At 38.4% G+C, this 15,988-nt stretch overlaps 1 protein-coding gene across 7 annotated transcripts in view; it reads left to right on the forward strand.

Moving 5' to 3' along the window:
* Positions 1 to 15,589, forward strand: part of PAK3 (p21 (RAC1) activated kinase 3) — a 254,528-nt gene extending 238,939 nt beyond the window's left edge. For all 7 annotated transcript variants that reach the window (XM_075999452.1, XM_075999451.1, XM_075999449.1 and 4 more), the window contains 2 exons: positions 5,431 to 5,568; positions 8,942 to 15,589. In XM_075999452.1, the coding sequence (XP_075855567.1) occupies positions 5,431 to 5,568; positions 8,942 to 9,031 (228 nt within the window). In that variant the 3' untranslated portion in view covers positions 9,032 to 15,589. The remainder of the gene's footprint in view (positions 1 to 5,430; positions 5,569 to 8,941) is intronic.
* The last annotated feature ends 399 nt before the right edge of the window (positions 15,590 to 15,988 follow it).

A 15,988-nucleotide genomic window follows, 5' to 3' on the forward strand; every position in this document is an offset into this window, starting at 1 on the left:
GTCTCCTCCCCCACCGAATCCCTGGTGAGTACTACCACCATTTGAGCACCATAGTCTTAATCAGTCAGTACCAATTTGATGGCGAGTAGATGTGGAGCCCATTTTCCTGGTCTTGTGTCACCTCACTTTGGATAACAGGCTTAAGCTTAATCCAGGGTAGCATAAATGGTGCTAGCTCACTGTCGTTTCTTAGAATTGAGTAATATTCCATTGTGAGCATATACCAAATTTTAATTATCCACTCCTGAATTGACGGGCACGTGGGTTGTTTCCATGACCTTTCAATAGTGAATTGTGCTGCAATAAACATTCAGGTACAGATGTCTTTATAATAGAATGTCTTATGCTCTTTTGGGTAGATGCCCAACAATGTTATTGCAGGGTTGAATGGTATTTCTATATCCTAGCTCTTTGAGGTATCTCCAAATTCTTTTCCACAAAGGTTGCACTAATTTGCAGTCCCACCAGCAGTTTAAGAGTGTTCCTGTCTCTCCTCATCCTCGCCAGCATTTGTTTTGGGATGTTTTGATACAGGCCATTCTTGTTGGGGGTAGGTGGTATATCATTGTGGTTTTGATTTGCATTTCTCTGATGATTAGTGATGTTGAGCTTTTTTTATATGTTTGCAGGCCATTATTCTGTCTTCTTTGGAGAATTTTCTTTTCATTTCCATTGCCCATTTCTTGATGGGGTTGTTTGATTTTTTTTCTTGTTAATTCTTTTAAGTTCTAGATAGATTCTTGTTATTAGACCTTTGTCAGACGTGTAGAGAGCAAATATTTTATCCCATTCTGTGGGTTTTCTGTTTGCTCTAATGATAGTTTCCTTGGCTGTGCAGAAGCTTTTTAATTTGATCAGATCCCATTTGGTTTTTTTTGGGGGGGGTTGTTTTTTTTGTTTGTTTGTTTGTTTGTGTTTGCTACTGCAGCGATTGCCTTGGGGGTCTTCCTCAAAAATTATTTGCCTAGACCAATGTCTGATAGGGTTTTCCCAACATCTTCTTCTAGGATTTTTAGTCTAGTTTCTAATAGCCAGCTTATTTTCTTTGAGTTTTCACTAACTCACATAAAACCAACCTGTGATCACTTATGCCTAGATCTCTTTCCTCAGCCTTTCTTCATCTAAGACTTGACTTTGCTAATAAAATCCTTTCTTTGTTGTCATCATATTGGCTACAACTGTATTTGCCTCTCATTAGCAGTGCAGTAGATAGCAATTTTCTTTTTTACTAAGATGGTCCCAAGCTTATACGCAGGATGTATCCAAAAGTTCATTTTTAAGTTAATTATTTGAAAACTCGGAGTGCATTTTCTCATAAAAGAGGCTTTCTACACATAGTGATTAGGTTCCCAGGCCAGCCCGCAAAGGCCAGTTTAGCCCATAATATAATGGAAAGTATGGATTTTTGCAATGGAAATTAGTTGGCAATAATACTGTTGCAATTAAAAAGAAAACAATAGTTGCAAAAGAAATAGTCTGGGTTTTTGTTTCCCTCAAAGCAGCAGTCCCCAACCTTTTTGGCACCAGGGTCTGGTTTCATGGAAGACAATTTTTCCACAGACTGGGGTGGGGGTGGGGTGATGATTTCAGGATGATTTAAGCGCATTACATTTATTGTGCACTTTATTTCTATTATTATTACATTGTAATATATAATGAAATAATTATACAACCCACCATAATGTAGAATCAGTGGGAGCCCTGAGCTTGTTTTCCTGCAACTAGACGGTCCCATCTGGGGGTGATGGGAGACAGTGACTGATCTGACAGGAGGCAGAGCTCAGGCAATTATTCAAGCTATGGGGAGTGGCTGAAAACACAGATGAAGCTTCTCTAGCTCTCCCACCGTTCACCTCCTGCTGTGCGGCCTGGTTCCTAACAGGCCAAGGATCAGTACCAGTCTACAGCCTGAGGGTTGGGAACTGCAGCCCCAAAGGATAGGGCTTGATGAAAAGCAGGTTTAATTCTATGAAGACAAAGAGAAATTTTCTTTTAGTCAGGATTTTAGTGAGGATCCTTTAAGATGAGAATATTTATGTAAATTGGACACCGTGGCTTTTTAAATTTATTTTTAAAATAATGTTTTGGAGGGTTTTTAAAATAATAAAAGCAACTGTGTTCATGGTAGAACATTTGGAAAATTGAAAAATATTTTTTTAAAAATTAAGTCACCAATAATCCCACCACCCAGGCAGAACCACTATTAACATATTGGTGTGTTTCAACCTTTTACTGAGTGCATGTATTTTTTAAAATCTGTCCAACAATAGTAATTATGGTGCATCTTACATGATGAACTATTATGCAGCCCTTAAAATGATATTCATGAAGAATTTTTTAAACATCAAAAAATATTTTTTATACAGTATTGCATAAAAGGCAACCTTGCATTTGATACCTAGTTTGGGGATGACAAAGTGTAAACAGATCAATACTAATCAAAAAAAGGCAGGAGTAGGCTGTTAGGCTACCAACCAAGAACCCCTATCATCAATCCCACCCCCTACCAAAAACCAGTCTTTTGTAGTAGTTCTGAAGCAGACATATGTGTTCTTTGAAGTACTGTAGAGGTTCGTAGCACTGGCTCCTTGTGACTTTTAGTTTTCTTTCAAATTACAGGGCTTTCTTCTCTGTTGATGCACTGTATCAGTAGCACTACTCAGGCTTAACAACCATGATTAAGGTCATTTCTTTGATTCATAAATGGAGTGGAAAAAGGGGTATGCATTTCCTGATGTAATCAGGAATGGATTGAAGAGAGATGAGAAAGACCTGGGTAGAGAAGATGTGTGTGCATTTGTAACGAAGAACATTATATGCAGTAGAATATATTGAGCTAAGAATAGTGAAAGAAAAGTGAGATAAGGAAACAGCATAGCATGCATACAGATCTAGGGAGAGTGGAAAAGACTTGGGGAAAGGCAGAAAAGAGGTGTGTTTGTTTAGGACTGGGCTTAGCTACAGAGCAGGAAAAAGCCAGCAAAGGACGGTGAGCCTGGGGGAGTTATAGCCAGCTGAAATAAGACAGTTCTTAGGCAAGGCAGCAAATGTAATTTGCAGCAACTGATTTTCTTTTATTAAGGGAACAGAGATGGTTTGTGAGGACAGGTGTTTCAAGCACTTATCATCCAGGAACCAAAACACTCTGTTTGAACTTAATTTAATGTATCTGCTATGATTGTGCACTATTTGATTTTAGCCCAGTGATTTCCTAAAAGCAGTTTTTGTGTCCCTTTTCCATCCTATTTTATTTGCCTCTGACATATTTTGGCATGGAAGTCCTAATAGCTGCCACCTGCATTTGCTGTTCGTTGAGGAAGGAATTGAAAATTACAAAGTAATGAGAGGTGGGGGGGAGAGGAAGGTGTCCATTTGGAGGGGAGGTGTATTAAATTTTACATCTTGGTTTTTAAATGTACATCGCTAGGGGAAAGAACCCAAAGTTTCATTACACTCTACAGAAGCATATGGCATTGCAATTCTCACACATCTCTGTGCAAGAGAATCTCCTCCTATGGAATTCTGTGTCTCTTACATTTGGTGTACAAGTGATGCAGAGATTCTGAGTTATTAAGTACGGGGTGGGCTGCAGGTCCTGAGCCAGTGGTTCTCAATGTTGGTTGTAAATTGGAATCACCTGGAGAGCTTAAAAATACTGGTGCCTGGGTTCTGTTCCTAGAGGTTTTTACTTAATTGCTCTGGGAGTGAGAACCAGGCATGGGGATTTAAAAAATCTCCCCAGGTGATTCTGATATGCACGCAAGTCTGGGAACCTCTAGTTTAGCCCATTGCTTAATTACCTAAGTAGATTAAACCAATTGTTCTCAAAATGTGGTCCAACATCAACAGAGCACTTAGAAAGCAAATGATTGAGCCTCTGCCCAGATTTATTGAATCAGAAACCCTGGGGAAAGCTCAGGAAGGAATCTGTATTTTAACAAACCCTCTAGGTGATTCTGGTGCATGCTATCAGTTGACAGCTACTAGATTAAAGAGACTTTCGTGATCCTTTCCAAAGTACACCTGTGGGGGGTTGCTGGCAAGGAGAAGGGATGTTCTTACCAGCTGATAAAAATTGACCTGGGAAAGGACTTTGATAGAAATACTTGTAATAATGATATTAAAAACTATGATAAGGAAAGGAAAAAGGGCATGATGATTTGCTGCAAAGCCCAAGCAAGTACAGGAGGGAGCATGTCTTCATAAGAGTTAAGGGATTGGTTACATGGGCAGACATAACGCTAGTGGCAGAACCTGTAGGCAAACTTCTACTAATTCATTAAGACCCTTTTCAAACGCCAAACTCCTCTGTGAAGCTTCCTCTGAGCTCTGGTGTAAATTGCTTCATCCTTGTATTTACTTAGAACTTTCTACATTCCTCTATTAGCTCTTAACTCACTGTAAGTCTTTCTCCCTCACTAAATTGTGTGATCTTTAAAAGCAAGGTCACTCACTGTCTTATTCATCCTTAAATTTCTAATACAATACCTGATACGTAGTATAACAAGTGCTCTAGAATTATTTGCTTAGGGAAGGTATCAGGAATGGCCAGCTTTATTGGCTATCAGGAGCCTTCAAAAGATGGGTTTACCTTTGTAAATTAATCATGGTCCTGGGTCCTACTCTCTGACTTGAAGGCTAGGGACCTTGACTCTGTCAGCATACCATGAGTTGATATTTCTTAGTGGTGACCATACACACCACAAAGATCTCAGAGATGTACTAATATATATAATTATTAACAACTTAGTATTTTACCATAGTAATTGTCAAGTGCCAGGACTACTACTGTCAACTTTTCTCATATTTCCTCTCCTTGTAGGTAGACCTTCATGGGAAATCTAATTAAATGCAATAGGGATACAGCTGGCACAGGACAAAAGTATTTGATTCTTTGGGCCCCACAGGTTGCCTCTCATCCAGGCACTGTCATCTTCTAGTTCTTTGTACTCTCTAATTCCATAATCTACTGTCTTCATCCTACGTCTTCTCACAAATATTCTTCAAACAAGATAAGCACTTAGTAAATTACAATCACCTTCCCATTGTGCCTTTCCGGGGTTATACTCAGGTCAACATGATTGGATGTATGTGTGTCCCTCAATTCTTTAGAGTGACAGATTTGCAGGAAATCCTTAGGTTTAATTCCCTAGGTGCTTAATTACACTTTCATTATATATGGATTTTTACTGGCTTAACTCTCAGAGGACAACCTTATAACCTTATTTCAAAGTCTTTTGGATGTGGGACACCTTACTGTCACCTCAGTTACTGCCAAGATGAATCATTTATAACTGTTATAGAAACTTTGAACTACATGTGAATGTCATTCTCTAAAATGGAATTTTAAGACCCAGAATGTAAACCAGAAGAAACTGAATTTGTGCCTTTTGTGTACATGCTGAATAGATTTTTCTGATTTTTTTATAGGCATTATATCTGATAGCCACTAATGGAACCCCAGAGCTCCAGAATCCTGAGAGACTGTCGGCTGTATTCCGTGACTTTTTAAATCGCTGTCTCGAGATGGATGTGGATAGGCGAGGATCTGCCAAGGAGCTTTTGCAGGTGAAAATAAAATAGGACAATTACAAAGAGAGTCATTATATTGAACTTTTCCATCTCAGTGTGACAGTAAGAGAACTCTGTCAAGAAATGTCTAGTTAAAGGCTAGACATTGATAGGCTATTACCATTTGATTTTAGATCACAGGGACATAACTGTAGGCACACATCTAATACATTATTGATTGACATGTTGCCTTTCTTCTGAGAAGTTGACAGTTAAATCTATAAATCTCTTTTGTTCTTCTGGAGTCTTATTTTTCAAGGAAAAACAACTAATGTGACCCTCTGGTGTTGCTGTTTTGTTCTAAACTTTACTTGTGCCTCTGGATGTTGTATGCAGGTGCTCTTGGCCAGAGGTAATTCTCTACATAACTATGCAGTTATTTCCATGGCATTTGCTACTCTTATGCTTTACGGTTCAAAGCCCCCTTGCTTGTGATGCCAAATGGTAGACACTTGCCTGGGTGAGTACCACCCAGTGGTGAATGCCTCTGTAACCATTTGTCCTTTTCATGGCTCTCAGGGATTAGTATATATGGTGAGAAATAGTACTTATTATGTACCACATTCATTGCATAAATTATCTCATTTAATTCTTACAACAACCCTATAGGGTAGGTGTTATTATCCCATTTTACAGATGTGGAAATTGAGGCTCACACAGCTCTTGAGTGGCAGAGCTAGGATTTGAGCCCTGGAACGTCTGACTTTCCACCACACATCACACACAAATCAATTTAGATAAAAAGATCTATTGATTTGATAAAACAGCACATGCCCAGGATTAATAGGTTCATAGCTGGGACTGTTCCTCAGGGACATATATCAAGACTGGTAATATCTAAGAACAATGACTGCTTGTTCTCTCTGTGACTTTGAACACATAAGCCAATAAAACGAAAGGTGCAACACATGGTTCTGCAGAGTATTAGCCACAAATTCAATCTGTTCTAACCCATCCCCCTCAACAACAAATCTGTTCCTGTTGCATCTGAACTCCCTCCAGAGACAGAGAGCCACACCCAGGCAAAAAAAATCCCATCTCAACTCATATCACACCTGGGATAAACTTATTTGTAGGAATTAAGAGACTACACCTTCTCTTCTCTGCTACCTGTGAGCATTTCACAGGTTGTCATAGGGCCCTGAAGTGTCAAATCTGGAATGGCCCTTTGTTAATCCTCTAGTTATCTAGCCTCAAATTACAGATGAAAGACCTGAACTTTTGAGTCCTTTATTTCCACATCTTTTCACTCCCCAACCACCCCACATACATGTCCTGATACATTCCTGATATGCTTTCTTCTAAGCATGAGTGAAGATATAGGTTCTGTTAATGTACCTATACAGGTAAGCAGATCATTGAATCAATTACCTAATTAATTCATTCCCCAGCAATACTTTTATATTAACCAGTCAGATAACTGATGCAAAACTGTATTTTAAATCTAAATTGAATAGTTTGTTGCATCTTTTCATTTTATATATGTAAACAATAACCTGAATATCTCCCTAAGCACATATAACTCCATTCTCTGACTCTAGCCTATCATTGCCATCTTAGAGGTTAGAAGGGAGAGAGATGCACAGCATCCATGTCACTGGAAGGCTGGAGAAAAGACACAGGTCTTGTATATTTGTGTGCCTTCCTATATGACCTAAGTCAGTTCTCTGTCCATCAGTTGATATGTATTGAGCATCTTCAATTTGCAAAGCATAAGTGCAGTAGGTGATACAAACCTCTTAGGTGCATGATTCCTACTCTTAAGAAGTTCACAATCTCCTTGGAGATAATGCAAGGCTGTTTAGAGACTCATTCAAACCAAGTGGCTGTTCAAATTGTAAATGATATGGTTGATTAGAGAAATATCTCTCCAGCATACGGTGATCAGAAAATGTCTATGAACAGGAAAGAGGTCTACTGGGCCTTGAAGGACAGATCAGTTTAGATAGATTGAAGAAAAGAGGGGAAGGGATTTTCAGATGGAAGTGTTATGGTATAACCAAAGGCATATAGACAAAGTTTAAGAGAATAGAACCTAGAAAGTGTAGCTGAAGTTACAGGAGATCAGACTATGGAGGGCCTAGAACACCAGGCTAAAGAGTTGGGGCTGTAGGTAGTGGGGAAATGCTGCAGATATCTGAGGGACAAGCATGATGAAAGCTTTGTTTAGGAAGATTCATCTGCTAGTATGCAATAAGGATTAGCAACAGGAAAAAATGGAAGCAGGGAGAGCAAGGGGGAGTTATCATTTGGAAGTAAATTAATTAGGCCTGAATCAGGAAAAGTAAGAGATGATTATAAGAGACATTGAAAAGAAAGAACTTGGTAGCTGATTGCATGTAGAACATAAGGGAAAAGAAGACAAAAGTGACTTTAGTGTATCAAACCAATGGTAGCATTCAGTAAAAGGACAAGTGATAGAAGATAATACAATGGCTAACATTTCTTCACCCTGTGTAGCTAACAGGGGACTGTCACTTACCTCATTTAACCATTATAATAAACGGAGGCAAGGATCAAACTTAAGTGCTCTGACCCCAGAGCCCTTAAGTTTACATCACACAAGAGTCCTCTTTCTGGGGAACTTTAACATAACTTTTTAAATGTTGAAATGAAGGTGCCAGAAGAACATTCCAGAGGAAATGTCCAGCAGGCAATTGGAGAACTAGGACCAGAGCTCAGGAAAGGGATCAGGTCATACACTATTGCTCCCCATAGAGCTGATGGTAGTTGAAACGTGAAAGGAAATGAGATCTTTAAGAAATTAAATGAGAAAAGGAAGATGATGATAGCCAAGTTATGGTATGTAGGAGGTAGGAGGAGGAAGTGAAATGAGGGAAGAAGATGGAACAGGAGTAATCACATGTGTGTGGAAGAGACCCAAGACAGTAGAATGTCACAGGCCCCGAAAGAGGAGAACATTTCAAAGAAGGAAGGGATATTTACTTGAGTTAAGTACTGCAAAGAAGTCAAAAGAGAGATGGCATAGGCACAGCTATTGGGTCTAGCAGGTAGAAAGCCACTGGTTTCAGGATAAAATTCTTTAGGGGTCAACTGAAGACACTTTTCCAAGCATGAGGGCTGCTCCAGATAAATTCATCAGTTTCAGAGAATCAGAAAATCAGACCCTTGCAAACACAGTGAGATTTTACGAGGTCCCCACTCAGTTTCTACATTTGCCAGTCAGCCCAGAGGATTTCATGACACTGAATGAAAGACAAAAACATATGAAGGACAAAAGCTCGCACCATTGTTTAATTGGGTGTTCAAAATATATTTTAATAAAAAAAAGGGCTGCTTGAAAATGTAAACTAATATACTTGGAGAAAAGAATTCCAGTGATTTCTCTTTTTTTTTCTTCCTCTTGCAGCATCCATTTTTAAAATTAGCCAAGCCTCTCTCCAGCCTGACTCCTCTGATTATCGCTGCGAAGGAAGCGATTAAGAACAGCAGCCGCTAGGACTGCAAGCCTTACCCCTCACCATCTCCCTCATGAGTAAGACTGAAATAAAACTGTGCTGCAAGAAAGATGAACGAAAAGACAGACAAAAGGGGTGGGGGTTCTTTAACTTTCCAATGAATAGAAACTTCTTATAAGCCTTTTTCCTACACCCTCAGATTATGTAATTTATTTGTAAGCCTGAATCGCAGCCCAAATAGGGCAGCAATGTTGAAGTGGCCATAAAGTGGTCACTTCCCACCGTGAAGCGAAAGAGCCAGTAGTGAATCCCCTCATTTTGTGCATTCACTTTGAAGAAGAAAAGTTTCTCAAAGATGCACACTCCCTCTTCATAGTGTTGTGTTTGTTTTTAAGTTAGAGAGTAGTCCCTCTTGCATTCGAACCTCTTTCAAAACTCCTTACCCAATGTGATGTTTTTCACTTGCATTGTCATTAGATGTCCAGAAAAAAGATGTCAAAATGTTTTTTTAAAAAAAGAAAGCAAAAAAGCAAAGCAAAAAAACAAAAAACAAAAAAAAACACAAACAAACAAACAAAAAAAAACAGAGCAAGTACTGTGTGAACATGTGGAAGTCCATGCCCTAATAGAGTTGCAATCTTTTATTCTTCTTCTATAGTGGTGGCTTGGTTTGTGTACCTATTTTTCTGCATTTGTATTGGAAAAGGTTTCTTTTAGGACATTTTCCAAAAGCAGAGAGGAGTATGTGTGTTCAGGAAGGGCTTTTAAAAACTGTGTATCTAAATAAAGCTCAAATGGTGAAATCCTGCCACATTTTCACCATGATGCTTTGGAGGTGGTTGATTTGTCATTTATGGAAACTAGTTTGTTAATCTTCATGATACCTGAAAGAGGGCAGACACACTGAAACTGTGGCAATCCTACGTGGTCCAGGTCCTGGACCTAGGAAATCCTGATAGGAGAAACCATATTTAAACAAAGAAGGAACTTTTCTCTAAGAGCCAAAAGGGAAGATAAGATATGTGAATAATACTGAAATCCTTGTTGGACATTAAACAAAGATAAGAATACTTAATTTAATCCTCTCTTGTGCTTGTGGAACATAAGCACTGTAAAATAGGCACATCAGGAGAAAACAGATCCATTAACTGACATTTCCTTATGATAAAAATTATTTGTTTTGACAATTTATAACATTTTTAAAAGATTTAGGGAACCGAGATATAATAAACATTCAACTCTGTAAGAAATGGGAGGTCGGTGAAAGCTACATCCCAATCAACATTTGGCTCTAAATGCTTGTTCCCATTTTCCCTATGTATCACCAATTTCTGTTTTAGGATATGGTATGTTCATACTTAGCTCCTTGGGCTCTTAAATATCAAAAGAGTGTTTGTAAAGATCTTGAAATTCTCCAGTGAAAATAATTTTGGCTTGCAATCATATCCCAAGAAATGTCAGCCCAACTGAATTCCTTTTGTGGCTTGGGGAAAATACCAAAATTTGACTATTATTTTACCATATATCTATTTATTAAAAATTCAACAGTTGGCACTTCCTGAATTTTCTGAGAGTGGAAAAATATCTGGAGGCTGTCTGTGTAGAAAAGGATATGCTTCTCTTTTGAGTGTATTGTCAATTTTGCAAATTCTGGAAAGTTGTTTCTCTAAGCCTTTGAAAAGCTATCAATTTGTGTATAGAAGGCTTCTTGATTTGTAGTATATAAAGAATCTGAATAGAACCTATCTACATTCAGCAAGAAGGGAAAAGATATCAATGACATGGGACTCTTTCCTTCTCTGCCAAGGGACATCCATCCATCTAACCATTCATCCATTCCTTAAAATGAAAGCACTTTCTTTAGAGTTTCAGCTAACCATATAGTGCACATGTTTAGGAGATGATGCCACTGGTGGATTATCTATTTTCCTACTGTTTTCTTTGACTATAAAATTTGGGAGGGGCTTGACCCCCATGAAAATACTCGCAGTGGGATAAAACAACAAACGTGAAAGGAAAATCAAATGGTAATATTAATTTGAAGCATGCTATGTTAAACTTTGCAAAAAAGTGTCTGGGCCTGAAATTTATAATGCCACACCACTCTAATGAGAGAGAGAGGCCTTAATTTTAATTTCATTGAACATTAAGGTTTTTTTTATTCTTACTCATAGTGCCAGGGAATTCAATACCTGGGATGCCAATAAAATTCAGTACACTGGTAACTATACCCTTCCAGTGGAGAGAGCCCAAAATCTATTTGGGAAGCCCTATTCATCGATTAGCATCCCTTATGTCATAAAGGCCTATTTTTGTTGTTGTTATTTTGGAGACCCTGGAGCAGTGATCCTTCAGATCACTGTAGGCAGAGAAATGGCTTCTCTTTTATGCTTTCAGTTCAGCATATTAGCAATGAGGAGCCTGGTACTTCTTTATCACCAATTTGTACCAAGATTTGATGATAATATATCCCAGTAGGCATTACTCTTACAAATTTTTATCTATGTAAATTTTCAAATGAGAACAGCTTCTGCAGCCCCTTCCCTGTGTTGGAGAGTTATGTATATTTCTAATAAGTATTAGAGAGAAACCGTTTCTCGTGCCAAAATGATGCTGAAGGATTCACATTTGGTACACTTGAACAACTTGGACTCCAGATGGTTAATAGTTTATTCCCTTTCCCTGGATTTTTTTTAGCTCATCTTGACACAGGTGAGTCTATCCAGATCTTTAATGTTGCCAGTGTGCCCTGAGATAAGGAGGGCACATCATCGAATGTTGATTCCAAAATGTCCTGAGATAGGAATAGGGCAGTAGGAAAGTCAGGGAAGGGTGAGAAGCACAGTAGAGATTATTTATTTAAAAAAGAAAAGAACACTAATGTTGTAGCAAGGATCCGGTGCGTTGTCATAATCCCATGAGGATTTTTGGATGACACAATCTCCTCAAATCAGTCACCATGTTGGGTAATGACTTCGTTCTTGCTGATCTCGTCTATGTGTCATTGTAAATATTTGTGCGTCCATGTTCCATTTTGGCTACTGGATGGCCAAGTCATGTAAGAAGATTTAACTCGAGTATTTATTCTTCAACTGTGTTATTCAGATTTCTTTCAGGCTTGTGAACTGCACCCAATGTTTGCGTTTAACCACCTGATCCTTACATCTATCCCTCCCCTGTGAAGCACATTCCATTGCTAAAAGAAAAAGAAATATGAAATTGCTTCCTGTTGTCTGTATAACTGTTTTGATAGTTTCAGATGTTTGTCTATAAAGGATATTTCTCAGCTCAAAGATCGTGTAAATAATTATATTCCTTTGCTCAATGGGTTGTTTATTTCGAATGAGGCTGCCAGTTCTCAGAGAGATTCTATAAAATCACTTTTAAATAACATAAACAGGGATTACAACTATGTAAAAATAAGTGTGTATATGGACAAAGACTGGGAACACAAATAATTGAAATCAGTTGTGGTAGGGTGGCGGGATTACGTGAAAATTTTTTTCTTTTAAAATTTTCTTTGATGTTGTTACAATATTGCTTTATGATAAATAAACATCAGAAAGGGAACTATAGAAACATAGAAAAGATGCCAGAAGCAGATGCCTTCTGGCCAGAGCCCAGAGCATGCAGGGCACAGATATTTGCTAGTTACAATTATTCCATAGGCTTTATACTTGCCTGGGTGCTGAGGTTGGCACACACTCGGGTATGGCACGTGCTTTCTTAGGAGACTATTATCTATAAGTTAAAGCTAGGGAGATGTCACTATTAGAACTCCAAACATACTCTTCTGCTTTAAAACAAGCTGCCCTCTGCTTTGGTATGGCATTCAGGTGTCCGTTTTGTGGTAACTTTAGATTGGAAGGGTGACCATTTGACTAGCCCCTTTGATAACATCTGTTGCAGATGTCACCTTTCTGCGTCATTCTAGCAGATTTTCAGGTTGACTTTTGAAGGAACAGAAGGATAAAAATCTCCAGCTCCCATGATTTCGTTGTCCAACAGGATATTACTGTATATCATTCAGGTAGGATTCTTCTTTTAATGATCAATAGGCAAGTCCCACAGATTTCAATAGAATTTGACTTGCAATTAAAAGCTGACTCTGAAATCCTTAAGAGAGATATCTAGGACTGTTTCTGCCTGTTGGCATTCATTTACAGTCCTGTTAGTTTGGGCTTAAGATGGTCTCCATGTGCTTTTGTTCTGCCTAATTATAGGTTGTATGAAGTAGCTGTGATTTTTAAAGAGCAGGGGAGACCATCTAACCTAAAGAGTGGAATTTCCTTCTAACTCACCGAAGAAACTTTAGGTGAGGACTTTAATGATGAGGTAGTAGCCTCAGGTATGTTACTTAGTTTCACCAAAAGCAGACCTGATACCTAGAGAACTCGCAGGCTTTGCATTGGCCATTCTCAATGTACAAATACTTATTGGAGTCTTAACCCTGCCATCCCGGTTGAATTTCACGGTCCTTTTCTGAGCTACTTGTAGTTAATATTCAGTTAAACAAAGGCATGGCAGTGATGCAAGCATCTCCCAGTCTCTGAGCTCTGAGCAAGAGGACTGAAATTCAGCATTTGTAAAATGGCAGTCTAATGGGCCTGGGATTTTGAGTGAACTTAACACACAATTCTGAACATATATTTGCATGTGGACTGGGAAGGAAATAAATGGGACCTTGGAATTAATGGAAATATTTTTCCTATGAAAGAATGTTTCATAGATTTGTTTTCTGTTGGTTAGCTTTTATTTCTTTCACTCCTTTTCTGATCCATACTCCTTTAGTGACCAAATGAATATCCCCCAACTTCTCATACATTGGGAATGTCTGTTTAATATTAAACAATGTCTAACTGAATCTGCAAATGCGGGAACTGAGATATCACTTCCATGTGCACTCCTCTGTGCACAAGTATACTTTACAACTTGTAGCATTTACTGCCACTTAATTTATGGCTGAACTGGCAAGATAAACTTATAGAAGCTGGTTAGTGCCATCAGAGTCTCCTTTGGAAGCTGCCATCAGGTGAATACTATCCCATAATACCAGCAGTAAGGCAGGTACCATGTTCGCCTGATTTAGTATTTATGAGAAAATCAACAGCAATTACAGAGAATCCGATGTAGTGGAAAGAATACTAGCCTAGGAAGAAGGAGGACTAGATTCTAATATAGGCTTTATTACTAACTTGCTGTGTGACCTTGGGCAAGTTGCTTAACCTTTCCATGACTGACGATTTCCCCATCTGTAAAATAAGGGCATCAGACTAGATGATCTCCAAGGTCTTTCCAAAAGCTCTAACATTCCATAATATTATAGGTTGCCTTGCAAATTCAACCTGCTATAGTAATGGAAAACATCACATGCTTAAGCCTGGGTCTCTTATGTTGCAGTTAAACAATAGAGTTGTGTAAGATGATGAAAAAACTCAAGTAAATGAAGTTAATAATACTAGGGTATGTTGATAAAATTGTGGCAGCCTTCCAATTCATTCATAGTCGTTTGTTTTTGTTTTAATGTCCATTTTCTGTTGAGTGTTCCCAGTTTTCATTTTCCATACACTCTGTATGTAAAGTCTGGTTTTGATTAAGCTGTGGCCAGTATTTGCTACTAGAACACAAATACACAGTCACACTTGCTAGAATAGAACTGTACTCAGGCCTCTCCTTTCCTATGAAGCAGTGCTGGGCTTTATAGAGGTTAATTTGCAAATGGCACAAGATGACAGAACCCATGCATTTTAATGGCTGAGACATTAAGAGTTGACCTAGCATTTGCAAATTGCAGAGAGAGAAATGAAAATGTAATTAAATGCTATTAGCATTAAGGAGTATTGACAAATTCACTTGTTGGGAACCAAAGATAGCATTTCTGATGACAACTCCCACAGTGATTGGCCAGTTATATGAGTGCACTGCTGGAAATAGGGTTAACTAGAAGTTAATTAGTGGATGGTCACAATGCCCTGCCTACAGCAGAGTGCCAACCAGCCCTGAGTGCAAAATTCAAGTTCAATGTGTGTGCTTGTGTGTAGTGTGCTTTATGGACCCGCATATACTATATTCATTAGTGATGATGAGATCTTTCACAGAATCCTGTAACTATTAATGGGTTGAGTTCTAAATCTCAGTACATCAGCCAAGAAGAGCCAGATCATAAGGGTACTGATGTCTACTGGGATTATACTCATAATATCCAGAAAAAAACAAGTTGAGGAGGATCTACATTTTCATTGTTTATCAGAATTGTATCTCATTTGGCTGTGCATTACTTTTGTCAAAATGTGTTATCTGTAAACCATGTGTAGTGAAATTCTTCTGTAACTTTGGATTAAAGGTATTTATGGTCTTTTTGTTTGTTTGATTTTTTAGTAAGTTATTTCTTTGTAGACATGCTGATGGTATGGTTCCATCATTCTGACCTCAGCATCTGATCTTTTTAAGAATTTTTGTTTCTAATATTGTTATTTTAATTGTGGTTGAAGCAATAGAAAATTGAAATATGGATTGTGCATGACTGTGTCTTGAGTGTAAAAATATTGCAGTTTGAAACTTGGACCTAAAGTATTGCAAATAAAAATGACAAACATCAATGAGCTGGTGCTTTTCTCTTCTGTCACCTTCCCATCCACCCTCTCAATACTGGATATTTTACCTACTTCACAGGTTGGAGAGTAGCACTGTTTCACAGGTATGGAGGCAAGGAAATACTCAGCCTTGTGAGCAGTACAGGAAATGCCCTGCAGATTCTGCTCCTAAATAACTCAGACCCAGAGTCTCCATTTGGTTTTTACATGAAATAGCTCAGAGAGGCAAATGCAGATACTCAATGCAGGGCGAAAGCCTGGTAGATCCCAAAGATAGATGAAAGAAAACTGCCAAAAGAAATCACATGGAATAAATAATTTGTTTCTGATCATTTTTGTCCTTGGAAAATTCCGAACATGTAAAGCCATCTGCATGTTTATATGTGATATAAAGGTTCAGAGGTC

The sequence above is a fragment of the Microcebus murinus genome, chromosome X (genome assembly GCF_040939455.1).
Source record: "Microcebus murinus isolate Inina chromosome X, M.murinus_Inina_mat1.0, whole genome shotgun sequence".
In the NCBI taxonomy this organism is placed as follows: Eukaryota; Metazoa; Chordata; class Mammalia; order Primates; family Cheirogaleidae; genus Microcebus; species Microcebus murinus.